This window comes from Phyllostomus discolor, chromosome 1, assembly GCF_004126475.2.
Source record: "Phyllostomus discolor isolate MPI-MPIP mPhyDis1 chromosome 1, mPhyDis1.pri.v3, whole genome shotgun sequence".
In the NCBI taxonomy this organism is placed as follows: Eukaryota; Metazoa; Chordata; class Mammalia; order Chiroptera; family Phyllostomidae; genus Phyllostomus; species Phyllostomus discolor.
Genome location: NC_040903.2, coordinates 44,954,101 through 44,982,058, shown reverse-complemented (window position 1 = coordinate 44,982,058; position 27,958 = coordinate 44,954,101). Strand labels below are relative to the sequence as shown.

Genomic DNA, 27,958 nt, shown 5'->3' with positions numbered 1-27,958 from the left:
CCACACACAGACTCTTCATGTGGCTTGGGTCTCTCACAGTGTGGCAGCTGGATCTGAGCAGAAGCATCTGAGGACAGAGTGTGCCATGAGACTGAGGCAGAAGCTTCAAGGCTTCTTCTCAGCGAGGCTCAGAGATCATGCAATGGTATTCTCCACTACATTCTTTTGATTACAAACGAGTCACAAAAGCTGGCCTGGGTGGAAAGGGAAGGAAATTGAATTCTACCTTGTGATGGGGGAGTAGCAAGGTCAAACTGAGAAAAACAATCTGGGATGGGAGATTGTATTGTGGGCCATTTTTGGAAAATAAAATCTGCTACATTGACCTGTGTCTCATTCATGGGGTTTCCTCTGGGGCTCTGTTATCAAAGTGTCATCCAGGGACCAGAAGCATCAGCATCACCTGGGAGTTTATTAGGAATATACAATATCCACCCAATAGCAGAGAAATAGCAAATGTTGAAGGAATAGTTGAACTATCTGGACTCAATTTCTATTTAAAAGCAGAATTTATATACTTTAAATTATATATCTCATACTATTTTGACTCAGTTATGTTAATTGTGATCTTGCCTATTTTTTAAAGAATAATACATATATCTTCAATATATATCCCCATAATGTATTATGTAATGCACAATCCTAGCTTAAATAATTAATCATTAATCTTCTTGACTAAAGAAAGTTTGGAATAAACATGTACTTTGGTGTGTATTATTGATGCTATTTTGAATAATTTCTAAGATCAAAAAGTTAGGTTCTTTTGGATTTAACATTACACTTAAACTATTTTTTAATTGTTGGAATTTATAAAGCTGTTTTCCTCTTGTGACAGCTGTTAGTAGATACCTATTTTCTTCTGAATGAAAGAATATGATTTTTAATTTGTTCTTTATGATTGTTAATTTATGATACCCTGACTCATTCTGCAGACTTTGAGGCCTGAGAAATGCATACATATTTTAGTATATCTTTAGTAGATGATATTATGTATTTTAATTATTACATAGAGTTCAATTCATAGATTCCATTTACTCATGTTTCCTTTTAATAGTCATCTTTTTAAAATTTGTTTTGGAGAAGAGAATAAATATCCAAAATGTCATTTTGATTGGCACATTATTTTTTAGGCAGTTTTTCTCAAACTATAATTTTCAGGCTACTACTATTTGTAGCATCTGAAACGCTTGTTAAAATTGCAGATTTCTGATCTCCATGCCAGTCCTTTTGAATCAGGCTCTCTGGAGTTGAAACATGGAAAAGTCTCTGAGGCTGGGACCTAATTTCTTTGACACACTAAAGATTGCAACCTACTTTTCATTAATCTTACGATCATATCTCAAATTATTATCATGGGAATAAGTGGTTCTTGGGATGTTGACAGGGAATAACAGCTTGTCAAATTCATCTCTTTCCTGGGAGCTATAATAATGGAAGATAATTTAACTGGAAGTAATTTCAGAAATTGTGAGGGGGGACCCCCTAGAGCACCCCTGGAATTATCTTCTGGAGGGCAGGCATAGGCTTCCCCTGCTAGTTGAATTTTCTAAGAGCCCATCTGTATTGGTGTACCAGCTGGCATTGTTGTAAGAGGTCATGTTCAGCTTCAGTGAATATTTTTAAAGATTCATCTGCCCATTTCATAATGGATGATTTATGAGCGCACCTACCCACACTGTGCTGAGTGTTCAGTAGTTTTTGACCAAAAATGGCATGATCTTGGTGCCCTACCCTTCCCTATTCACCTGATCTTATCCTGAGTTACTTTTTGTTTGTTTTCCTGGATGAAAAAAGTCCTCAAAGGGAAATATTTTGCTGATGTGAAAGAGGTGAAACAAAAACTGGCAGAAGCACTAAAAGGCATCAAAATTGATGAGTTCAAAAACTGTTTTTGAGCAGTGGGAAACGCATGTTGATAAGTATATTGTATCAGATGGAGAGTACTTTAAAAGTGACTGAAGTTTAAATGTGTAAGAATAAATACACATTTTTTTAATAAATATATTCCATTTTGGGGGGTCCTCGCTTGTGTCCAATAAAATTCTTGTAATTTTACAGATTATGAAACTGAGCCCCCAAAAGTTGAAATGGCTTTTCAAAAGTCATAAAAGTCATTTTGAATCAAAATCCAAATTTTGTGTCTGCCAAGCTAGGTTCCTTTCTAAGATGAGGTTAAGTTCACCTTATCTTTAAGCATGATAGTTAGGTATGTTAATGAAAAGATCATAAAGGAAATCCCAAGGATTTCATCAGAAGGGATCTGTATATTTGCTAAATTGACCATTGTAATAAATTGAATGTTTGCAGTATTTGATCTAATTAGGGCTTTAGTCATCTAATTTAGGTTTTGTCTTAGATATTTTCTTTGATGTCCACATAAACCTTATCCATAGTTCAGAAAATTACTACATGAAATGCCTTACCATGAAAAATTCAACATAAAAAGCTAAAGATTGATTACTTACATGAGTCTTGTCTGGAAAAAGTTCAGCCATTGTTAATATAATGAAAATGATTTGCACAGCATTAGTGTAACCTGACAGCTAAGGAAAGTGGACTAGAATGCGAATACTTTAACAATGACGACTTCACTGTGCTAGTCAAGTAGAGGCAGTAGACGCCATTGAGTGAGCATGTGTACTGTGTGGCGGTCACTTTCAAAATGACTGAGCAGCTAGAGCAATGAATTTGCATCAAATTTCATGGTAAGCTTGAACATTCCTCCATGGAAACTGTTTGGATGGTTCAGAAGTCCACACCTGTGGGCAACTGATGATTGGCAGATTCATAACGACAATATGCCCACTCACACCTCATGTCTCATGCAGTTTTTTGGTGAAACATCAAATCATCCAGGTGACTCAGCCCCTCTACAGCCCAGATTTGGTGCCCTGAAACTTCTGACTTTTCCCAAAACTAAAATCACCTTTGAAAGGGAAGAGATTTCAGATTGTTGATGAGATTCAGGAAAATGCAGTGGGGCAGCTGATGGGAGAACTATGTAAGGTGCCAAAGGGCCTATTTTGAAGGGGATTAAGGCATCATTGTCCTATGTACAATGCTTCTTGTATCTTGTATCTTCTTCAGTAAATGTCTCTTTCATAGCACATGGCAGGATACTTTCTGGACAGACCTCATGTAGTGCACAATATTTGCAAAATAAAAATGAACTGGTTTTGCAGGAGAAGCAAAACTGTTCCTTTTACTAAAAATTGAGAGTTCTTTTTATTTATAATGTTTTATTGGATTCTCACAAAGCAAATAGTATATGATTATATTAAAAGAGGTCCTCAACAGTAACCATACTATTATGACAATAATGAGCTTTCCTGGGTCTCTTTTTGTGTAACCACTTTTATTATAGGCTGATGGTTAACACTTTATACAGCTGAATGAAAAATGTCCTATCGGGTGCCCAAATAACAGTGGCCTGGCTAGTGATGGAGTTAGGGAAAATTAGTGGAATTAGACTGGATGCATAGGAAATCCTTTAGTCTTTAGGAAATCCTCTTGCAATTATATTTCTTGCAATCTAAGTTTTGATAAGAAGCAAGCAACAGAGTTTTGAGGTTATGCTTTCTAAATAAGAGACTGAAAGCCCTGGCTGGTGTAGCTCAGTGGATTGAGCTCGGGCTGTGAACCAAAGTGTCACAGGTTCAATTCCCAGTTAGGGTACATGCCTGGGTTGCAGGCCATGACCCCTAGCAACCGCACATTGATGTTTTTCTCTCTCTCTATCTCCCTCCTTTCCCTCTCTAAAAATAAATAAATAAAATCTTTTAAAAAAAAAAAGAGACTGAATAAGTGATGTCCATTGTCACTGATTAAGGTTAAATTCATTTGCTTTAGCAATGAATTGAATTGTGAGGCAAGATGGCATTACTCCCCCCTTTTTTATATTTAGTACTCCAGCCATAATGCCTGATTGACTGGAAGGCCCATTCATGCAGGAGATTCTGCAAACATACATTTAGTGTTGTCAGTTCTTAGGGGATTGTTTTACATGCTATTCAGATTCAGAAGTGATCCAGAAGGATTATTTTTGAATGAAATGACAGCCAAACTCAACTTAATCAGATTTGTATTTTGGTTTGGCTGACTTCCTTCTCAATGTTTCTCAATTTCCAGGCACTAGCACACTTAACATAAAAATATAATAAAAGATTAACAGTGATAAGTACCATAGAAATATTGATAAAATGCTGGCTGTCCAAAAAGGGTAAAACTTGCTCCTGGCTTTGAAATAATTGAAGGCTTTATGGAAATTAATGGTTTGACTTGGGGATATTTTAGCTTCTTTTTAATCTTCATGAATTATGTCCAAATGCATCCCATATAATTAAGCTTCTTTAATGTAAATAGTGTTTTTGGTTAACAAATACAGATTTGAATATGTTCTCCTCCATTTTCCTGCCCTTCTTAACTATTTTGCCTTCCCCAACCACTGTGCTATAGAAATTTGGAGGGGGAGGGATACCATTGAAATACCCTCTGGAATTCAGGTAAGGTTTGAAAGTCATCTTCATGTAATGATGTCTGTCCATTCTACTGATAAACTGGAACCAGGTGTTCAGTTGACACCTTGATAGAAAAATGTTGGAGAAAGCAACACAATGAAATAGTGAATTGTCCACGTGTTTTCACAGAACCTTAATGAGCTAAGATATAATTGTTGTACCACCAAAGAATGGAGTCTTTTCAATATATACATTTATTCTCTCTCACACACAGTGTCAATATAAAATTGTCTCAGAGTCTCTTCCAGACATTTAAAACTAATCTAAGTTTAAACTAGTTTAAAATGTAAAGCAGACATTTAAAACTTATTGCTTTTCTATGTTAAGTTAAAGTTGCAACCAATTTAGTACAACATGATGAATATTTAGTTACCTTCAGTTTGTTATTTATTATATTATTGGGCACATACTTTCTGGTATTCCAAAAAAAGCTATCTATCTCTTCTCTCCTTCCTTTATAGATTTGAGAATCACTGAAGTAAAACAATTTTGGGTATCACAATTAAAAATGGAGTGTATCTATAACCTACGTTTTTTAGAATATCTGGCACAGAATTTTCTAGAAAATCTTATAATTCTTATAATTCTGGAACTCTTTTAAAAATGATTTCTATACTGATTTTTATTTTAGACCAAGTCAGACACAATTTGGTCTTTTCTTAGTGACTGATGTTTATTATTACTGACCTATAAAGGCTAGAATTTTACATTCCTTGTAGGGCTTTCGTAGACATTATCTCATCTGAAAGTCCCTGTACCCCACACCCCTTACCCTCCTCTGTTATTTACATGCTGATGAGGATTAGGAAACCGCCTCACCTGGTTGATAGAATTGGGTGTCAAATAGGGCTTGAAGACTCCTCCTAGTGAGTAAGGAGTGTGGCCTTTTTGATAGCTGTTTCCATGCTCGGAGGCTGTTTGGCTTACTTCGGGATTCTTGGCAGTGTTTGGGTTGACTGATGTAGCTGGAAGAGTTGACCTGATGAAAGGGGAATTCTATGTCTGGATTTCTAGCCTCAATCATTGTTTTATACATATGTGAAGGCCTGTATAAAGCATAATAATGCATTTTTAATATAATGTGTTTCATGCTCTACTAAACACACTCTAAAAATTAACCTGTATTAAATTTTGGAAAATAGTTTGAGAAATACAATGAATATTTTCTATTTGGTTCATGGGATTAAAGAATGGTAAATATGCAGGGCTTTGCATCAAAGGGGGAAATTTATGAAATGCTGTTTTGATATCATACGCCAATTAAGCAGCATTAAAGATGGATTAAAAATGATTGTATCTGTTTAAATAGAGTATCTTAGGGCCATATGTAATCATAGGTGTGACATTTCTAAAATTTTAGAAGTTATAATTCAAAAGTTGTAAATTTCTGGTAGCATTATAAATAATACTAATACAGTGCTGGGAGTTTTTATTTTATATTTACTGGGTTGTATTCCTTCACATCACCCCATCATTGAATGTAGTAAATGTATTCTATGAAATAAAACTATGGGGCCCTGAGAGCAGGAGAGTCAGTTCTTTAATATTATGGTGGGACAGTGCATGGTCTTTGAGCTTCCAAAAATACTCATTGAATGAGCGAGTACCTAAATGAATATTTTAGTGGATAATTCCACTAAAAGGCTTCATTTACTTTTAGTAAGTAAATAAAGGCTTACTAAAGCCTTTAATACTTATTAGTATTGATGATTTTCCCACCTACTAACTATGCATTAGCAGTTTTGTCTAAAAGTCACTCCATTTTTGGTAACTATTGTGGGAGAAAAATCAATAGAGTGGTGGGAAGAGCAGCAGAAGACTCTAACTGTGATGGTTCCGTATAGTCTACGATCTGAAATGTATGTGGTTCCATAAGTCTTTGTAATATCTCTTCAGCCCCCATTACTCTAATTAGAAACTTTTTTTCATCTAATTTCCTTCCCACAGTCTTTATCCTTTGTGTCATCTTCATTGCAGTTACATTTTACTTTGCTGAAACTCTCCTACTTAGCTACCCATGACACTCTGTTTCCCTCACATCTTTCTTGCTGTTCTTTTTCAATTTCCTTCTAAGGAGTTTTATTTTCACTTGTTCCTTTCTTACATTACTTTCTTCTCCCACTGTCCCTAAAATATTAGGCACCTACTTCCAGCCAGTCATTGTTCTGGGCCCTGGGAAATAGCACTGATATGTCAAAGTCCATGTTTGATAAAAAATTGTGATCCAAAGGTTGACAGTCATCAAAGAGATGTCTTTAAGGGAAAAAAGGGTGGAACAGAGACTGAAGGGGAAGCTAATTCATGTAGATGGGGATAGCACCTGAGGGACCAAAGCCAATGTGGCAGGTTCAGAAAGAGCAAGGGATAAAACATTAGAAGAAGCCAGAGAAGTAGACAAGGCCCAGCCATGTAGGGCTTTGTAGGCTGTGGTCCAGAGTTCAGATTTTAGGAATTTCCTGCATAGCAGGTTGAGGAAATACAAGTGCTCTATAGCCTCATTTCCTTGAACTGCCCTGCAGAGACTCTTCTCTATGTGAACAGAGTATGGTCCTCAAGCATGTCTTGAGCTTTTGCACTTCAGATCCCACAACCCTTTGGTGCATGGGATGGTACTCCAACCAAGCCACTTGTCCAGGGCTAGAAAATCATTTTTAAGGAAGTAGCATTGAAGCTGAGACCTGGAGGGGTGAAAACAAAAACTAGCTAAGGGAAATAAGGCATGGTGGAAGAAGGGACTTCTAGGCAGACCAACTACATTTCAAAGGCCTGAGTCAATAAAAAACTTGAGAACATCTAAGGAAAATAAAAACTGAACAGAGGCCCCTAATTCTGAGGCATAGGGGGGAGGTGGTAATGACACTACTTGAGGTTGGTAGGCAACCAACCTTGATGCAGGCCTTGAGAGTCATAGTAGGGAGGGTGGTTTTAAGTACAGCAAGAAGCAATTAAAGTGATTTAGACAAAAGTGGCATAATTTTGTTTGAGGTTGAGACTGCCATCTGTTCATCATAATCCATTTGTCTTTTCTCCCTGGGCACGCAGCCGGATTCCATTTCCTGGCTCTCTTTCCAGTTGGCTGTGTATCCTATCCATGAAAGTAAGTGGCGGTAGTGAATACCACAACTAAGGTTAGCTCATAAAAACTTCCCATGTGGGCTTCCTCCTGCTGCGTCCCCTTCTCACTGGGCAAACTTGGGAGCCTGTACTGAGCACCATCAGTCTGGACACCTGCATGTCTCTGTGGAACAGAACCTCCTCCCAGCTTACATAGGACTGTCCTGAACTTTTATGTGAGCAAGGAGGAAGTTCCTGACATTTAGAGCCATTCATACATATTCTGTCCATTTGTTACCACATCCTAGTTTATCTAAAATTAGTATGATATTTTGAAAGGACAATGTTGACTGCTGTGTGATGTGAAAATATGAGGTAGTTCAAACAATAGTAGTAGCTACAGTGAAGTCTCATTGTGATGGAGATTAGGGAGAATTCAGTTTAAGTAGATTTAAAATAATTTTAGATGTAGATTCAATAGCTCCTACTTATAATTTGCTATGTGTAGTAAGACTGAAAGTAAAAAAAAAGCTAACTTAATTTAACTCTCAAGTGCTGAATCACTCACTTTCTGGATTTTCCCTTGAATACTTGTAGGTATATCTTTTATTTATTTGACAAGAACTAGAGGGCAAACAAACCATGTTTTTGAGAATGTTTTATTTACCATGGTGTCTAGTACAGAACTGTTCATTAACTTTGTTTAAATTAGTGAATGAAAGGGTAGACTGTCACATTTTTTGTCCATGAAATTATTGGAGGTCACATGACCCAGCCTTTGCCTTGCCAATGATATTGCCTCAACCTGGCTTACATGTTCGTTGCCTTCTAAGGGAGAGGTTTAGGTGTGTTAAATTTTGTTTTACCTGTGGTCTAGTGGGAAAAGTAGCATCATGGAACCTGTGTATGAATAAATATATTTTAAAAGCATGAGGGCTAATCTTCACTGCCCACCCCATCACTTTTCAGTGTCCCCAATAGCCATGGCTCATTGCTCAGAGTAGCTAAATGCTTCAGTGACCGCTATGTTCATCCAGAGTTAGGCATTCATCTGGGAGCATCATTATGGTCTATGGAGAGTCTCAAGATAGGAGACAGTTTCTGTAATCCAAATGAGCACCATTGAGGTGTGTACCTAAGAAAGTGGCTGTGAAAATATAAGAATGGGAGAAGAATGTAAGAAACTATAAGACATAGTGACTGCATGGATTTGGGACATAGAAGACTGGAATAAAGAAGGATATAGAAGTCCTTATGCTAAGGAACTTCAACTTATAACATTAAATATATGTATATCAACAGAACTGTGTTTCCAAGATAAAGCCAGTTAACACTGCCTGACACCAACAGATGGTGTTAGTGATGAGACTAGACATTTCAGCCTTTTATTTGGTCTGTTTGTTAACATATTATATGTTTACTGCATTTGTGCTTAGTTTGGATGTGTTTTATGAACATTATTAACCCATCCATACCTGAGAAAAGCAAAACCAGTGATGTAGACATTACTGGTGAGAAGATGTGTAAGAATATGACACCAATGCATAAAATAAAAATGACATTTGGAAAGCATGAAACCAATGTTGAAAACTTATTTGTAGAGGAGATGAATCTGTTGTTTGGAAAAGCAACTCCAAAGGGTAAAGGTGCAATCAGACCACTTGTGAGAACACTGAACTTCACAGTACAGGGAAAAGTAATTGACCAGATGCGAGGACGACTCCAAATATTGGAGTTTGTGTTTGGAAGATCAGTGTACTGTTGAATGCCCACCCGCTCAATGTTCTTTTTAGTTAAGGCCAGAAGTTCCTTTAAGATGGTAAGGACTAACCATGGTGAAAAGGCTCTGGTGATGTTTTCTTGCAAGACATGACCCCATGGGTTCCAGGGCTGTTTGCATGTGCACAGCATCTGGGTGGGTGTAGAATTGGCATCTGGAGACACCATGGCTGGGAAGACTTCCCTGTGAGGCTTACACGGGGGATGGAGGGGATAGTGCTTATGTAGCTGGTGGTAGAAGTCAGAATAGAAAGGAGGGGACAGATTTTAATGGAATAGAAAAGCTATGGTCAGAGGTGTATTTACTGAAAACAAATGTTATTTGGTAAGGTGTACCCACCTTTCATTTCTGTGTTGCTTGGCACATAGTGGTAGAGACATTAGACCAACATGAATTAGAATGGACAAGAAGCTCCCCTCCCCCATCGTGTTGCATAAAGGCCAATGACCTTTGAAAACAGAATAAGGGCCTCAGAAGAAAAATATGACTAATTTCTCGATCTGATATATTCTTTGAAATAATTACAGTTCCCATGCTAACACACTATTCGTTTGTTTTCAAATAAATACACTGACATTTATGTAAACATACATATTAGTTTATGACCTTTAAAAAGATAAATGAGCTGTAACTATTTGCCTATAACATAGACGTGGTGGCTGAGAACAAATTTCAAACAAAACCATCATTTCTCTTCTGCTATCATACTAAATATAGCCCTGGCATTTCCTAAATAAACAAAAGATGAAACTCAGAAAAAGATACTAAATAGAGAGGTGGAAGGAACTGATTGTAAGAATAACCTTTTTAGTGTGAAAGGATGAAAATTTAGAAAGAAAACAAGATATACAAAATCACGAGGTTAGATTAAGATAGAGAACAGGCTGACAATGACCAGAGGGGAGAGGAGAGGGAATTTCAGGGGAAAAGGGGAAGGGTTTATAGGAACAAGTATATAAGACACATTGACAGAAACTAGAGGGTGGGGGAGTAGAAATGGGAAGAAGGTGAGGAGGACTGGGGAGGTGGGCTGGAATGGGAGTAAAGGACAAAAAACCGTACTTGAACAACAATTAAATTAAAGAAAAACAGAACAAATATGAGTTTTTCAAATAATAGCACTGGAAATTTGGAGTTTTAAATGAAGCATGAAAAGGGTATTTAAAGGCAGAAATAAGTTTATGTGCTGAGTGCGCTATGGAACTCATTCATTTCATACCATAGTGGTGTGGGAGGAAGATGTAAATGCATTAAAAAAACAGTCCATTAACATGCATGGACAGAAGCTCCATCATGAGTTGTTATGGGAAACCAGAGATGTTTCTGGAGTTCACGTGCTGCATAAGATTTCTTTGAGAGATAAAATACCAAGTAGAATATATAAATGCACTTCTTTTGCAGTCTGACAAAATGTATACTTTGTATGATTTTCTCATTTGTACCCTATGTAAAGTTCTTATTCTACCTTAAATGAATTTTTATTCTTGTCACACGTGAATTTATACCTCCTGTGAATTACTAATATCTCATAATACCTTAAACACTTAAAATTTGTAGCCAAAAGTGGAAAGAAAAAGCATTAGTCTTTACAAATTATAATCTTACCATTAAAAAAAGTTCTTGTAAGGTAAAGATGATAAATATTTCTTTTAAAAATTAACGCATTTTACTCTTTCTCTAGGCTGGCATGATAAAAAGTGATGATGACGAGTATTTCATTGAACCCTTGGAGAGAGGGAAACAGATGGAGGAAGAAAAAGGGAGGATTCACATTGTCTACAAGAGATCAGCAGTGGAACAAGCTCCCGTAGACATGTCCAGGGACTTCTACGACAGAGGTGGGCACCTTGACTGGGCTTAACCATTAACCATCATTTTAAGATATGATGAAAACAACTCTCTCATCAATCAAGAGAATGTGATTGTCAGTGTGCTTTTGTATAATGTGGAGGTAGCAAAAGAGGTTTATACAGGGGTTGGCAGAAGTAGATTTACTGTTGTTCATATGGAAAATAATACAATAATTAATAAATAATAATACAAGAACAAACTCTTGTGGTTTGTGTACTCACAACTGTAAATCTACCTTTGCCAACCTTAGTATATAAAACCCGAAATATGGCCTGCTTTTTAAAAAATGCATATAGGTGTTATAGGCATTATCTTATTGCAGGGCATTATTAAATCCCCAATATGGTTGTTATTTATGATTTCCTTTAAAAGTTTCACATTGAAAATATAATTTCTCTAGCTTACATTAAAATTTGAAAATATTTGTGCTTTCTAGAAGTATCTAAATTATGCTTTATTAATATTATTTTAAAACATTTAGAATACATATATTGACATAGTGAAGAGTTATATTTTAAGACCAGTGTGATGGATATATTTGAGAATAAGTATGCTATTTTAATTGAAGATCTATTTTCTAAAACTTTTTACATGTGGAGGAGACAATGAGTTGAATACATCTGTTGAATTTTATTTCAAAGTAGTTTGGACTGCTTAAAGTCAAGTTAAATTATGGCACATGAATATTTTCTATTTTTGTTTTAATAAAACCTGAAAGTAACTTGGCATTAAACAGATATTCTTGAGTATAAAATTGGGTGTAAAAGTTTCCTTTATAGAAAAGAAAGGAAAATTGGGAATCTGTGTGTGTGTGTTTTTTTTTTTAAACCACATCTCAAAAGTCTACATTTAATTGCCAGGCCAATTTTCTGAATAAAGATAATGGAAATTTCCCCTTGGGAGATACCAAAGATATAAGTAATCTTCTCAACTGAACAATGATCTGTCTTCTGGACTGAGTTATTACCTAGTTATTTTGATTTTCAATGCCATCAGCTTCCTTTAATATGCTGTTCTCCTGTACTCATAAAATTTAAAATAAATTTAAAATAAATATGACCTGAACATTTTTTTTTAAATTTCTGGTTTGAACAAAATGTCTGTACTAACAAATGCTGCACTCTGAGACATGTGCCTATCTTAGAGGGTCACTGCAATGTAAGAGAAAGAGAGGACACTGTAGTCAAGGAGGCAGGTGTAAGTAGTTGCTCTACAATGTGAAGTTGTTCCATTTGCCTTGGATTAATACCTTTCTGAGTTTATCTGTGAATACAGTTAAAATATATTGCACAATTACAATAAGTATTAGAAATGATATATGCAAATTGCTTAATGTAGCCCTCATCAATAACAGGTACTTAGTCAATGCTGGATGTTGTTTTTGTTATTGATTATTAGTATTTGTTTTGTGCAAAATATTTACGTGTTAGGAGTTTTGTTGAAGTTGAATAGTTAGATATTCCTTGTCATGTGAATACATTACTGTTAATTCTCATTTATATTTTCATGTTTTAAAAATGTACTTTTAAGTCAGAAGACTGGTCAAAGGGTAGGTAGTAGGATACAGTGCTTTTTCTATAGTTTTGGTTGTTATATGTTAATCACATATAATATCTCTTTTGAGGCAATTGTTAAATATCTTTTAGGAAAGCAGAGCCCACATGTTACGAGATTGTATTAGAGGACCAGAGACCACATTAGTAGCTATGACTTTCTTCCTGTGTGTGCCATCTGTCCTACCTAGTTTCACACAGCTGTGTCCTATTGCTCCATTTCAACCCCTGGTGGTGTCTATTTCTGTAAATATCAGACCTGGTCCTTTCCATTAGTCTTATATTTATAAGGAAGGAGAGGAGATTATTTTTTCCTTGAAATAAAAAAATTGTGAGAAAGAATATGTTTAACACCTATCATCTTTTTCAATGCTAGGGAAAATAATTTAGTAGTCATAGTATGTTAGCATAAAAGAATTGAATAGGATTAAAGTGATTTGAAACATTAATTTTTTAAATTACAGAAAAGCTTATAGCATCAAAATCAATATAAACTTATAATGTAGACACAGACTGTTTGTTTTGAGTTTTTCACTCGAATAGAGAGGATTGCCTCATGGTAGAAGTATTCCACAAGTGAGAGTAGTACATTTTGGAAAGATTCTCAGTGGTCATGTGTGAAAGCAAAAGGGGCTCCTTTGTTAATTCTCAATTGCCTTGAAACTTGATCCAAAATAAAAACATTCAGTTCCCTTAGAATGTTCCATGATAAACCCTAGAATGAGCTTAACAATTTTCATTTTCTTATGTATGGATTTCTGATTGAACTGATTTACTGGTGATATGAGTTTACACCCTTTTCAGAATCTTAAATTGTAACCATATATCAAATATTGTAGAGGTGTTAATCTCTTCCCAGGGTGAAAAGAGATTCAGGTTCAGAATTTAAGTGCACCATACTATAAATTTAATTTTTTTTCACTTCTAGGTCACAGGACTAAGAGCCAAGCTATAGCTTGGCTCTTACATGGACTAAATACAACTGAAAATTAAGAATATATTTTTATACCTTATTCCATCATTTGAAAATGTAAAATTGAACAGATTCTAGGAATAGAAAAGCATATTGATTTATAAGTGAAAACTCTAGTATAGTATAAAATAGCACTTTTTCTGGATCAGTTCAGGAATGTTATTTTAGGAGACACGTGAGGTTTTCCCTTAAAAGTTATATAAAGAGGGAAATACATAAGATTTATTTAGAAAGAAAAGCATTTGAGGGCCATGGTCTTCACAAATTTCTGTGACAACAAGTCATCAAGAGGGGTTTGGAGCTAAGCAAGGCACTTTTGACCCTACCATTTCATCAGTAGTGCCCCTGTAATGAAATATTCTGCATTTTGCTAGTTGTCACAGTAATTGCCTGGCAGCATTTCTTGCTTTGTCAGCTTAGCAAGAGAACTGCCATTCATTTCAAGTCTGTAGGTGGTTGCAAGTGTTCTAAATTAAAAAATAATTATGATCTGAACTAGGTGAGTAGAAGGTAGAGAGGAGTCAGATTGGGTTGAGATTGAAGTAAAATTGATGGGGTAATTTGTTGGAGTAGATGGTAGGGTTGGAGAGAGAGAGAGTGATCCAGGATGACTTGGATTTCTAATCTGGAAGACTAGAGAATTCTCTTTCCAGAATTTGGGTATTTGTTATGAGAAATACAAATAAGCTTGATGGAGGATGACAAGTTAGAATTAATTTGGACATACTGAGTTTGAAGATAAATTGTAATGATGAGTGAAGAAATGCATAGTATATTTTTATAATAATGTCCCAGATTCAGTGCATGAATGGCCTTACATGGTGTTATAGTAGACATGGGTAAGGGTTAGCTTTGGAGTCAGGTGAAAGCTCTTGGCTTGTGGATGCTTGGAATGTCTCTGCTTGCCTTCTACTCTCTCATTCTCAACTCTGTCTCACTGAGAATTAGAAGGTGTACAATGCACAGAATTGGAAGCTCATGAAAGACGTTTGCTCCCTATCACTATAGGGGAGGAGGACGTTATGTCCTTAGGAAAGCAAGAACTAAAAATAAAACAAAAATATGCTTCTCCTACACTCAAGAAGCCTAAGCTATTTCACTTTACTGAATGCAAACTGAATGTCATTTTTCTTATTAATGACAATGTACATATTCCCTTAAGACATTTTTTTTTGGGGGGGGGGGGCAAGCCTGTACTCGTATAACATCATTTGCTTTTACTGTTTTTTATTTAATCCTTAGGCCCTTAGGCTTCTCCCTTCAAATTGCAAACTATTCATTCTCTGGAAGCTTTGTGTTAAAGTAATTTTTGTAATTACTTCCTGCCAGTGGGAAACAAGGAAGAGAAAGCCTTTATCTCCTAGCTTCCTTTCAGAATTTTCATTTTCCTGCGTGAACCCAAGTGCTTGGGACGCTGGTATGGTTGTCATGGCACTGTGAAGGAGCCTTTGTCCCAGGTGGGAAACATGTACAAGTCTGAAATGATTTGCAAGTTGCTCCTGGTTGCTGGGGAATGAAACTATGGAACAAGAACTAGGATAATGGGAAGACTATTCCTTCATTTAGTGATGCTAGGAGCTTCCTAGGCATAGAGTCTTTCCTTGAATCTGCAAACATGTCAATAGGTGCTATAAACCTTTGTAATTACCAGTTCTCATGACCTATGCCTTGATCAAAGAGAAACATTGATGAGCTTTGCAATACACATGTGTGCTCTCTCTCTTCTCACTCTCTCTCTCACACACATCAAACAAGAGAAATTAATTTTAGCAGATTTTTTAAATTAAATGCAGTGTGGAACATGATATATCTAAATTATTGAGATCTATCAAGTAGCAACCATTCTTTTAGGTAGATGTTAAATGATAACATTTCACAGCAGTATAATTTAGTTTATAATCTGAGGGTCAGCCATCCATCAAGCTAGTACCCTAGGATTCATATGGAAATACTAATCATATTTATAAAATTTCTTTTCAGTTAGGTTTTCTATATTTAGGTATTTAAAACAATTTTTATAAAAATGAAGGGCATTAAAGGTAGAATTATTACATAAAGTAATCCAGAAGCAGAGTGATAGTTAAAGAGCTTTCAGATGTAAAATATGAGGGTAACACTTTCTTTCTTTTTATTAAAATGTCTTACTGGGTCTGTCCTATGCTTTCATGAATAAGTTCAATAAAAGGAATTTCCTTATGAAATAGAATACATATTGTTTTCTAATAAGGAAGTGGAAAGACACAAATCATATTGAGAATTCAGAGCTGATGCATTACTATTTAATTATTGATGTGGCATTAATGGAAAAAGAACTGGAAGATTTTAGATATATCTGGGAAATTCAAGTGCAATTGAAAGCAGTTAATATCTACTAGGGAAGAAAGCTAATTCAGATAATTTAATCCAGATCTTGACTCTTAAAATAAATGATTACCTATTCAGAAGTAACTACAGTTGATCCTTGAATAACACAGAGGTTAGGGGCACTGACCCCCATGCAGTCAAAAATCTGGGTATAATTTTTGACTTCCCCCAAAACATTACTAATAGCCTGCTGTGATTGGAAGCTTTAACGATAATATCAACAGTTGATTAGCACATACTTTGCATGTCCTATGTCTTCTTTATTCTTACAATAAAGTAAGCTACATAAAAGAAAATGTATTTTCCTTATTAAAATCATAAGGAAAATACATTTATGGTATTATACATATTTATTGAAAAAAATCTAAGTAAATGACCTGTGCAGGTCAAACCTGTGGTTTAAGGGTCAACTATATATCAGTTGACTCATGAGGGAGAAATGCATACCACAAAGACATTGTGTTAGTAATCAAAATGCATTTATTTTTTCTAAATATAAAATAGATGTTATTATCGAAATATAATTTTAGTGTTTGGTTTTATTCATGCCAACTGATTTTGCTTAGGAAGGATAGACCCCATTTTAAGCAAAATATTAAGTACATGTTGAGGGTGCTCTTGCCAAATGTACCTGCTTAAACACATTTTAAAGCCTATACTATTTTTTCTTCTTCATGTAGAACTTATAGACTTTTGTGTGCAGTGTGTAAAGTATTTGAATATTTCTGGAGGTTTACTAATCTTCTGTTTCACTATGTCTAACTAATGTGGTTGACATTTTAAAGAAAATAATTTGCTGTAAAGTAGACTTTATTTATTTTTCTGTCATTGAATGTTTTCTTTTCTCTACTGGCCCATCAGTTACTAACTTTAAATATAACATTTGTTTATGACGATCAGTGTTAGTCACCCCTGATCATCTTCATTTCATAGTGGGTTGGCCAAAAAGTTCATTTAGTTTTTTCCATATTAACTTCATTTAAAACAATCTTGTTAGATTGTATCATGACAGCTGTCATATCAGAGTACATTTTAAAAAACATCAAAATTGGTGAATTCTTGTGCAGCCATTTTAATATTGAAGATGGAAGGACATATGCATCATTTTTGGTGTATTATATTTTATTACTTTAAGAAAAGTGAGAAAGCACCTAAACACAAAAAAAGATTTCTTCAGTGGATGGAGAAGGTGCTGTGGCTAATGAAACATGTCAAAAGTGGTTTATGAAGTTTCTTGGTACTATGGACATTTTGGCCAAATAATTAATTCTTTGCTGTGGGGATGTCTTATGCACTGGAAGATGTTTACCAGCACCCCTGGCCTCTACCTACTAGAAACCAATAGCAGGAGATAGCCAGCATACTCAAAATGTCCAAATCAATAAAGTTATTGGTAAAAATGAAAAACGTGTCTTTTATGAAAAAAAAAAAAAACACATGGGCTTTTTGGCCAAACCAATATTTTGCACAGTATTTGTCCCCTGGTGGTCCCCTTGACTGCCTATGGAAGATTCAGGTGTGTTTTTCTCAATCCTTTCTTTCTTCCTTTTTATCCTTGTCTCCCTGCAAGGCATCTTTCTGGTAGATGGGGTGGAAGTTAGTGACATTAAAGAAAAATGTAATAAAGGGAAAAAATAAGTGTAGCATAAAATAATATTTTTATTTGAAAATTGTTTTAAGTTAGATTATGGGCTCTGTCAGTTAAAATGTAAGAGCTGCACTTAAGTAAAAATAAATGCCACTTTAATACAGGATTCTGCAAGGGAGTTGAACATTTAGTTTTATTCTTTCTAGGTACTAGAAATTTTACTCAGATTTTCAGCTGCAATTTATTTGCTTTACATATCTAAATTTAAAAATTCTTAATGAAAGTTCTTGAAATTGGGGCTTTGTATATAATAAAAAGATTTGTTTTAGGGCCCTGGCTGGTTGGCTAAATTGGTTGGAGTGTCATCCTGTGCACCAAAGTGTTGCAGGTTTGGTTCCCAGTTGGGTCACATACCTAGGTTGCGGGTTTGACCCACATTCAGGGCACATATGGAAACCAGCTGATTGATATTTCACTCACATTGATGTTTCTCTCTCTCTCTCTCTCTCCCCGCTCCGTCCCTCCCTCCCTCCTTTTCTCCCTCCCTCCTCTCCCTCTTGCTGTCCATCCCCCATCTCGTAAAATTAATGGACATATCCCCCTGGTGAGGATTAAAAAAATTAAAAGAAAAAAATTGTTTTAGGAAGTGTTGGAGCCATTTCTTTGAATGGAATATGAAGTTATTGTAGGTAAGTAATTATATACAACATATTCCTATATCATTTTCCAGTACCGTACTATGTATCTGGAAAAAATCTTGGACATGTCTGAATGAGATATTAGTTCAAATTATTTTTTGTTTTTCATCATTCACAGCTATGGGAACCAGTTACATGCCCCCCACATTAATGTATTATTTGCCTTTGGGTTGAGATATTTATTCATCATTTCAGAGCTCTGATTAACAATACCAAAAAACAATACCAAAAATACCAGCCTTTGTGTGTATTCTTGTCTGAAGGACAGCCTTTAATTCTAGGTGTTTTTTAGCCAATTCCTGTGGAAGGTTTTCTTTCTCTCTAGTGTGCTTCACAAATTGTTGTGTGTTCTTTAAATTTGAAGAATAATGTCTCTGAGGTACTAAAACTTTTGTTTTCTATCTTCAGTCCTCTCTCTCTCAGCACTTTGACAGTTTTTGTTTTCATGTTTTATCAAGTCTTACTCCATGTGCTAAAAATAAAAAATAAAATCAATATCTAACGCTCTTTTGGTGAGAAAAGTGGATGATAAAAATAGGTCCTGTTTATGTCTTGTGCCATGATACCTGTACTAATAAAATGCCTTCTAATAAGAAGAAATTAGGGAATTAAAACAGCTTTTAAGTTTCTTCATTCCCAGTTTTGGATGACATATAAAAAAAGCTGGCAACTTCTGGCCAAGATGGAGGCATAGGTAGGTTCACGTTGCCTCCTCACACAACCATAAAAGGGATAACAACCAATCTAAAAACAACAACAAAAAAAAACAACCAGAAATGCCCTAAAATCAAACTGTATGGAAATCTGACAATCAGGATTTAAAGAAGAAACATTTATCCACACAGGTAGGAATGGTGGACAGGACACGGTATAGTGTGGAGAGGTGGTCACTGGGCCAGTGGAATGGGTGGTCCCATATGCTTGTTTGGTGGATAAAAACTGGGAAGGACAACTGGAGAGCAAGTGATCCCAGCCCCAGGCTAGATGTACATCATCTGGGGTTCCAGGGCTGGGGAAATAAAGCCTCATAACCTCCCCCTATAAAATCCAGTGGGTGTATGGGTGGTGGAAAAAACTGCCAGTCTCAAGAGAGTCCATTTAATGGGCCCACAGGCTCTTAGAACATACACAAAACTACCCATTCTGGGAATTATCACCAGAGCAGCAGCTAGGTGGGTGCCAGTTGCTTACAGGAAGTGGTGGAAATGATGGGAAATGGGGCAAGAGCTGAGCAAACAGCATTGTTCCCTCTCTGACCCCTCCCCCACATACAGTGCCACAAAGCAGGGAATTGGGTTGCAACTGCCCTGCCAATACCTAAGGCCCCACCCCTTACAATGTAACAGGTGTGTTCACACAGGGAGTCAAAGCATCTCTGCCTAATACATAGAAACACAGAGAGGCTGCCAAATTGAGGACACAAATAAATATGGCCCAAATGAAAGAATGAATCAAAACCCCAGAAAAATAACTAAGTAACATGGAGATAGCTAACCTTTTAGATGCAGAGTTTAAAACACTGGGGATCAGGAGGCTCACAGAAGTGACTTTTGAGTACAGCCACAAAATAAAGGAAGAAATGATGACTATACATAGTGAAATAAAGAAAAATACATAAAGAACCAAAAGTGGATGGAAGAAAGCCAACATTCAAATCAATAATTTTGATCAAAAGGGAGAAATAAACATTCAACCAGAACAGAAAGAAGAAACAAAAATTCAAAAATATGAGGAGAGGCTTAGGCATTTCTGGGACAACTTTAAATGTGCCAACATCTGAATCATAGGTGTGCCAGAAGGAGAAGAGGAAGAGCAAGAAATTGAAAACTTATTTGAAAAATATGAAAGAAAATTTCCCCAATTTGGTGATGGAAATAGACATCCAAGTTCAGGAAGCTCAGAGGGTTCCAAACAAGTTGGACCCAAAGAAGACCACAGCAAGACATACTCATAATTAAAATGCCAAAGAATAAAGAGAATCTTAAAAGTAGCAAGAGAGACAAAGAGAGTTATCTACAAAGGAGTTCCCATATGACTATCAGCTTCTCAAGGGAAGCCTTGTAGGCAAGAAGGGACTGGCAAGAAGTATTCGGAAATGCAAAGCAAGGACCTACGACCAAGGGTACTCTATCCAGAAAAGCTATCATTTAGAATTGAAGTACAGATAAAGTGCCTCCCAAACAAGGTAAAGCTAAAGGAGTTCATCATCACCAATCCCTTGTCATATGAAATGTTAAAGGGACTTATCCAAGAAAAAGAAGAAGATCAAAACTATAAACAGTAAAATGACAACTATCACAACTATCAAAAATGGAATCTAAAAAAACAAATACTGTACAAGCAACTAGATCAAAAACAATCCTAGAATTGGAGATCACATGGAGGGTTACAAGCATGCGGGGTGTGGAGAATGGGAGAATAGGTATAGGGAAGCATAATTGGTAAGTACAAAATACACAGGGGAGTGTCAAGAATAGTATTGGAAATGGAGAAGGCAAAGAACTCATGTACAACACAGGGACCTGAACTGAGGGTGGTATTGCTCAAGTGAATGGGGGTACCAGGCAGAGGGGGACAAAGGGGGAAAATTGAGACAACTGTAATAGCATAATCAATAAAATATACTTAATAAAAAAGCCAATATAGGAATTTTGCAAATAAACATCGTCATTTCTCATTCCATGAGCCAGGCTTAGCTTTTTAGTCTGGGGCATGTCTGAGTGGAAATCACTGCTAGGTGTAGTAAATGCACCTCCCTATTTGTGTTTAAAGGGGGTATAATTACATTAGCCAGGCTAGATATGTTGTTTAGTCTCCTTCACCATCCTTCTCTTGTCTGTGACAACCCAACATCTGAAAAGCCAACAGAAGCATCTGTAGGGTTGCTCTCATCTGAGTTCCTCTGGGTATCTTTCCATCACTCACCTAGTACTCTTTCTCTTAAACTTATGGAAGAAATGTCCTAGCTTCTGTCATCTCAGACTTAGAGAAATTATTAGTGAACATTTGTGGTACACTCTAGGATTATTTTTATAGATTTGAAGAATGGGCATGGGGCAAAATAGTCATTATAATAATCACCCAGATTTGTATTCATGAATAAAACCCCAACTGTTTGAGTTTTTTATCTTTCCCAGTTATATTGCAACTCAAACCTCAACCCAAAGCATACACAGAGTATTGCTCCTGTGTCTTCTTTCTTGTGACCTTCTGACAACTTTGATAAAGCAACTCAAATACTTTAAATGAACTTCACATTTTGTATTCTGAGTAGAAATTAGGTAAATGGGAAGCCAAGAATTCTAAGTGGTAAAATTTATGAACACGGACCCTTCCTTTTATTAATGGACTTACTACATTGTAGCACAAAGCCATTCTTTACAAATATTCATGGAGAAAACAAATAAAAAAAATACAAAACAGAGGAGAAAAAAGCCCAGCTATCCTACTTTGTGGAATGCATCTTGTTTTGCTTTCGTACGTGTGTTTTATATGTTAACCGGTACATGGGCTTCTTTGGCTGGCTAAGGAGGTCCCGCCGGGCTGATATCCCTTGTTTGCCTGGCTGCTGCTAGCCCTGCTGGCGTTCACTGCAGGCCTCTTTCAGCTGGACTCAAGTCAGCTTTCACTGGTGCAGCAGACCACCCTGAGTTCTGGCTAGGAACCCTGTGCACCCAGCCCACGTGATCCACCCACAGCTATTGTTGTGGGACCATGTTGGTCCTAGGTTAGCAGCTCTGACAGGCTCCCCAGGAAACTCAGATATTGCTGTTCCTGTAGCACAGGAACCAAGGGGAGTCATGGCTTCCTCAGCTGCCACCAGACTGATGTGATTAACATGCTAGCAGCCCTTGAGGTGTTGTTCTTTCAGAGTCCTCAGAATAGTTCATGACAAAAGGCTTTGCCTTGGAGGTCCTCCAAAATCTGTGTGTTTTAATTCCATGTCCTCCTCTTCTGAGAAGTGGCCTTGAAGGGAACTGGGAAGAAATCAGAACCACTGTCTCCTGGTTGCTGTTTGTCTCCCTCATCCCAGAAGCAGTCCAAGATCAAAACAGCCAAGTTTGCCTTTTCCTTCTAATTAAGTGCTTTTTCCTCACTCCTCCTGCCTCATCACTAAGACTTGTGATGGCTTGAATTTTCCCTCATAGGAGGGAAAACAAACAAACAAATCAAAAAGATCTTTATGTTCCCATCTCAAGGCTTAGTGTTGGTATATAGTATATGAGAATTAAGAGGATTTGGAAAATCGTTTCTCTCTCCAGGCAGCCTCACTTACAAATCTCTTTTCTCCTGAAAAATCTTATTTGACCTCCAGAAATTGAACATTGAGTTGCTTTGTGTTTTGGTACAGCAATCCTACTGTCCAATGGTTTCTATCCCTTCTCTTCCTCCCCCCTTTTCAAGGCCTCTCAGCCTATGCCTGGGGATGACCAGCAAGTAGGTCATCTGTGCACAAAGGCAGAGAAGGATTAATGTGATCTTCTCCAGATATCATTCTCATTGCAAAAATTACCATATTTCTGTGGCCCACATTGTTGTAATTCCATATTGTTGTAGTTACAGAAACCATATCTATCACAGGGTTATGGAAAGGGCTCTTATTAAAATCTTTTCCTCCCCCATTTGATACATGTAATTTCAGATAAAGAATGATAAGATGTCAAATGCAAAATAACAAAAAGCAGGTTTACAAATGGAATTAATGTCAGAAATGAAAACAAATGCTATCTCCAGAACATAAGCATACATTACCCTGTAGTTTGGAATCTAAAGTGCATCATGGTTCTGAGTCACTAGAATCTTGAAATCTTTAAATTCTGAGATTTAATTTTACTTTACTGTTATTTTTTTCTAAATGATATCTGCAAACATAGAATTTTATCCCAAATATCATAGGATTTTATTCATGATTAAATGAGGAAATCAAACTTGTTCTCTTTGTGAAGGTAAAAATCCACTGTTTTATTTATAGGATTAAAAATTAGTGATTTTTATACAAATAAGAGAATAGCAGTATCATTGTAATGAGCCCATCTGCTTATTTTTTCAGAGTTTTCTGACTTTTGGTCCTTAGACAGAAGAACGGTGTTGAAAGTGAAACAGGCATCATGACCAGTGCTCCTTCAGTACAAATAGGGAGGTCATCTGTTTTAGTCTTCTACAATTCTTGGCAATAACAAAGGAAAAATTAATAAGACCAGTCATGAAGGCACTTTCTTACCTCAGGTACCCGTATCCAGTGGCTAAAGCTTCAAGAGCAGTTTCAGCGTGATGTACAGCAGAAGACTAACGGGAATGGGAAACCACAGTGCTCAGTATTTAGAAAACACTTGTGTGTCTAGGCATAGGGGCAGAATGTATTTATTTCAGAAAACATATTTTGATTCACATAAGAACATGTTACATTATGATGGCATCACATATATTCTTTGTGCAACTCCCTTTCCACACACACTCTAACCCCACCTTAATGGCCATTCCTATGAAAGGTGTTTCATAGCCAAAGGAAGACAGTCCAACTGTCTTAAATTTCTTGGAGTAAAGTTAGCCAAGGCATATCCTGTGTAAAAACAGACTCAAACATTTGAATCTGACCTCTTGAGCCAGTTTTAAAATTACATCTTCAACCCAGGTCTTTAGAAGACTAAAGAAATCAGGAATCTAAGTAGTGACATTTTTTTTTATCCTCACCCGAGGACATTTTTAAAATTGCTTTTAAAGAGAGAGAAAGGAAGAGAGAAAAACATAGATGTGAGAGAGAAACATCAGTTGGTTGCTTTCTTGTATGCACCCCTCAACTGGGGATCAAACCCGCCCCCTGGGTATGTGCCCAAGTGAGAATCAAATACGTGATCTTTCAGTCTAAGGGATGACACTCGAACCAGCCAAGCCACACTGGCCAGGGCTGCAGTGACTTATTTTCTTTAATACGAAACCGTTTAACATGTTTCTCTTTAACAGTTTTTACTATTTCTCATCTCACAGAAAAGGAAACAGAGCCCCATATTTCAACTAGTTTGTAAAAAAACTAAAGCATTTATTATTAGAGATGGAATATGTGTCCATAGTTTATTGGATCCTCAGTATATGCTCTCCCATCAGAATAGGGTATACTTCAATAAAGGTTGGTAAAGAAACATATAATTGAGACTAAACCATTATGCAATTACCATTATAATGACTGAAAGCAAATGCATTCTATGTCTTTAGAGATATCAGTGAATGTGGGAGTGTTTGAGGGACTCCAAAGCTGTTGAAGGATACCTGAGTTCTGAATCAAGATTCAGTGACTAAAGAGAAAGGAAGATATCCCTAAAGTAGGAAAAGTTTACATACAAACATATTGGTGATAGTAGGGTAATGGTATTATCCTATTAATATTAAAAGTAGAAGTCATATTACCTAAAGGTTTATTGTTACAAAGTAACTAAACTTTCCTCAACTGTTTTGTATTTTGGGGGTAATTTAATTTGATTTTTTTCAAGCCTTATGTATACATGTGAGAAATGGCTGTAATTTTTGTAGTGTTTATGTGTTTATGTACACTGCCCATCAACTGTTGGACTTTTAATAGGAGAATATTAGCTGAATAACATACCTATCACCTGTAAAAAAACAAGCATAATCTTTTCCCCCTCTTAAATGTATGAGTAAACTGCTTTAGTCCAATAGTATCTACTAGCTAAAAATATAAATATCTATATATATATCTACTTTAAAAAATATATTTTGGTGAGAGGGAAACATGTCCCGAAGTGCTTTCTTTCCAATAATGCAGGAGATGACAAAAAATGATCATGACCATCCCTCCCAACAAGTAGGACCCTGTAATGGTTTTGGAAGTTTAGGAAATATATGCCACAGAAATGATAAGGCGTTTGGTGCAGAGATCTTCATTTCCTCAGCCAACAGTGATCTTCAGAGGCGATGACATCATTGTTGCTTCACTGACTTAAGGATTTAGTCTAGAGCTGAAGCCTTGGAACTGAGGCAGCTTCTTTGTCAGAAGTAGCTCAGAAGAGAAGACACAAAGGGCCTCCCTCTGAGTTATGCCAGGCTTTGCGACTCCTTTCTCGTCCCTTTGTGAAAGCACATGACTGGACTTGTAGAAGATTAACCCCCTTCACATTTCTGTACAAAATTAAACAGATGCAAAGCAGCTCCATCACCTCTTTTCCCTCTCTGTTGTGAATTCGGTATTGTAGTGGGCAGTGAATTTGAATTCCCTCAGAGAGGCCAGGGCAGTCAATGGGGACTGAAAGCGAGCCCTCTGAAGGGCTCAGCTATGGGTTTCCTCGGGCTTTCACTCTTCTTTGTAGCATTATTCCTCTGAAAGAGTTTCCTCGAAGAGTGGGGTCAGTCTAGAGACCTTTATAGTGCTTGAAGTAATCCACCCTTTAATCCGTTCCTTCCTGTGGGAAAATCAGTGTGAAAAAAGAGTGAGCTAATATTTATGTCCAGAAATAGACTATTTAGACTATTTACTTTTAATTCACTACTGTTGTTTGGAAAAAGCATTTTTTTTTCAACTTTAGTTTTAATAAAGAAAAAAGACTTCAAAACTTATTCCAGGGCTTGTGCTGATAATTTTATCTAGTCATATGTGAAGAGCTGATGTTGCTGTTCTTAACCTAGTCTCCTACCCTAGATGATTATTTCATTAATCCAACAGATGCTGCATATTTTTAAAATTAAGTATATGCTATTTTATTGTTATGAAATAAATGATATCTATATATTTTTTATTTTCCTGTTTCAGAGTTTGTTTACATGTTTTGTATAGAACATATTGTATATTTTATCATTATATATTAAAATATGTTTGAGGATAACAAAATTCAGCTCTTTTTAAAGTTTTATTAAATTTATTGGGGTGGCATTGTTTAATAGGGTCATATAGGTTTCAAGTGTATATTTCCACATTACATGACCCATATATTGCATTGTGTGCTCACCACCCAAAGTCAAGTCATCTTGCATCATCACTATTAGGCCACCTTTACTATCCCCCACCCCCTTCCCTCTAGTAACTACCATATGTTGTCCATCTATGTCTGTGAATTTCAGTTTTATATCTCACATATGAGTGAAATCATAGGGTTCTTACCTTTTTCCGCTGACTTATTTTGCTTAGCATAATACTCTCAAAGTCCATTCATATTGTCACAAATGGTAGTATTTTTTCTTTTGTTATGGCTGAGTAGTAGTCCATTGTTGGTATGTATCACATCTTCTTTATCCAGTCATTTATCAGAGGACATTTTGGTAGTCTCCATGTCTCAGCCACCATGAATAATGCTGCACTGAACATGAGGGTTCATGAATCTTTGCGAATTAATGTTTTCAGGTTTTTCTGGTAGATCCGCAGAAGAGGGTATTCAGCTTCACTATCTACTAGGGAAATGCAAATCAAAACTACAGTGAGATACAACCCTACACCTGTTACATGGATATTATCAACAAGACAGGCTGGAGAGGTTGTAGGAAAAAAGGAACCCTCCTTCACTGCTGGTGGGAATGCAAACTGGTACAGCTACTAGGGAACACAGTATGGAGACAGTATGGCAGTTCACCAAAAAACTAAAAATAGATTTACCATATGACCTAACTCTTGACTTTTAATGACAAAATTGGTGACAGTGACAATACAAATAACTATGTTGTCTTTTGGGAATGAGATTGTATTTGGGGGTGGGGATGGTGAGAGAAGACATTTGCTTGTTTTTATTGTACATATTTAAAAATGCAATTACACATTCATATATAATATATTTGAAAAAATTAAGACAACAAAAAGAAAAGTTTATTTTTCTCTGAAGTTGTGAGCATTTATTCCATTTCTGGTTGTTCTGATTCAAAGTCTATAAAAATCTTATCTCATGGTAGTTTCCAATTCCAATCTAAAGGCTCCAGATCACTGGGGTTCTTATGGTTTGGTGTTTCAGGGTTCTTAGGATATAATCCCAGCAGTGGAATTGCTGGGTCAAAAGGCAGTTCCATTTTTAGTTTTCTGAGGAAGTTCCATACTGTTTTACACAATGGCTACACCAGTCTGCATTCCCACCAACAGTTCATAGCAGCACAATTTACAATAGCCAAGTGTTGGAAGCAACCTGAGTGCCCATCAGTAGATGAGTGGAACAAAAAATCTATGGTCCATTTACACAATGGAATACTCTGCAGCAGAAAGAAAGAAGAAGCTCCTGCCCTTCACCACAGCATGGATGGAACTGGAGAGCATTATGCTGAGTGAAATAAGCCAGGTGGTGAAAGACAAATACCACATGATCTCACCTATAAGTGGAACCTAATCAACAAAACAAACAAGCAAACAAAATATAAGCAGAGACATTGAAATAAAGAGCAAGCTGATGGTAACCAGAGGGGAGCGGGGAGGGGATAACAGGAGGAAAAAGGGGAAGGGTCATCAAGGAACACGTATAAAGGACCCATGGACAAATCAAAAAGGAGGTAGGATTGAGGGTGAGAGGTGGGGATGAGTGGGGTGAGGGGGAGTTGTGGGGGTAAGTAGAGACAAATGTACTTGAACAATAATAAAAAGAAGCCATTAAAAAATAAA

The 27,958-nt window shown here is 36.4% G+C and overlaps 1 protein-coding gene across 1 annotated transcript in view; it reads left to right on the top strand.

The window, feature by feature from the left end:
• ADAMTS3 (ADAM metallopeptidase with thrombospondin type 1 motif 3) overlaps positions 1 to 27,958 on the top strand; it is a 232,567-nt gene that overhangs the window by 104,452 nt on the left and 100,157 nt on the right. The window contains exon 4 of the mRNA XM_028506934.2: positions 11,033 to 11,189. Within this exon, the coding sequence (XP_028362735.1) occupies positions 11,033 to 11,189 (157 nt within the window). The remainder of the gene's footprint in view (positions 1 to 11,032; positions 11,190 to 27,958) is intronic.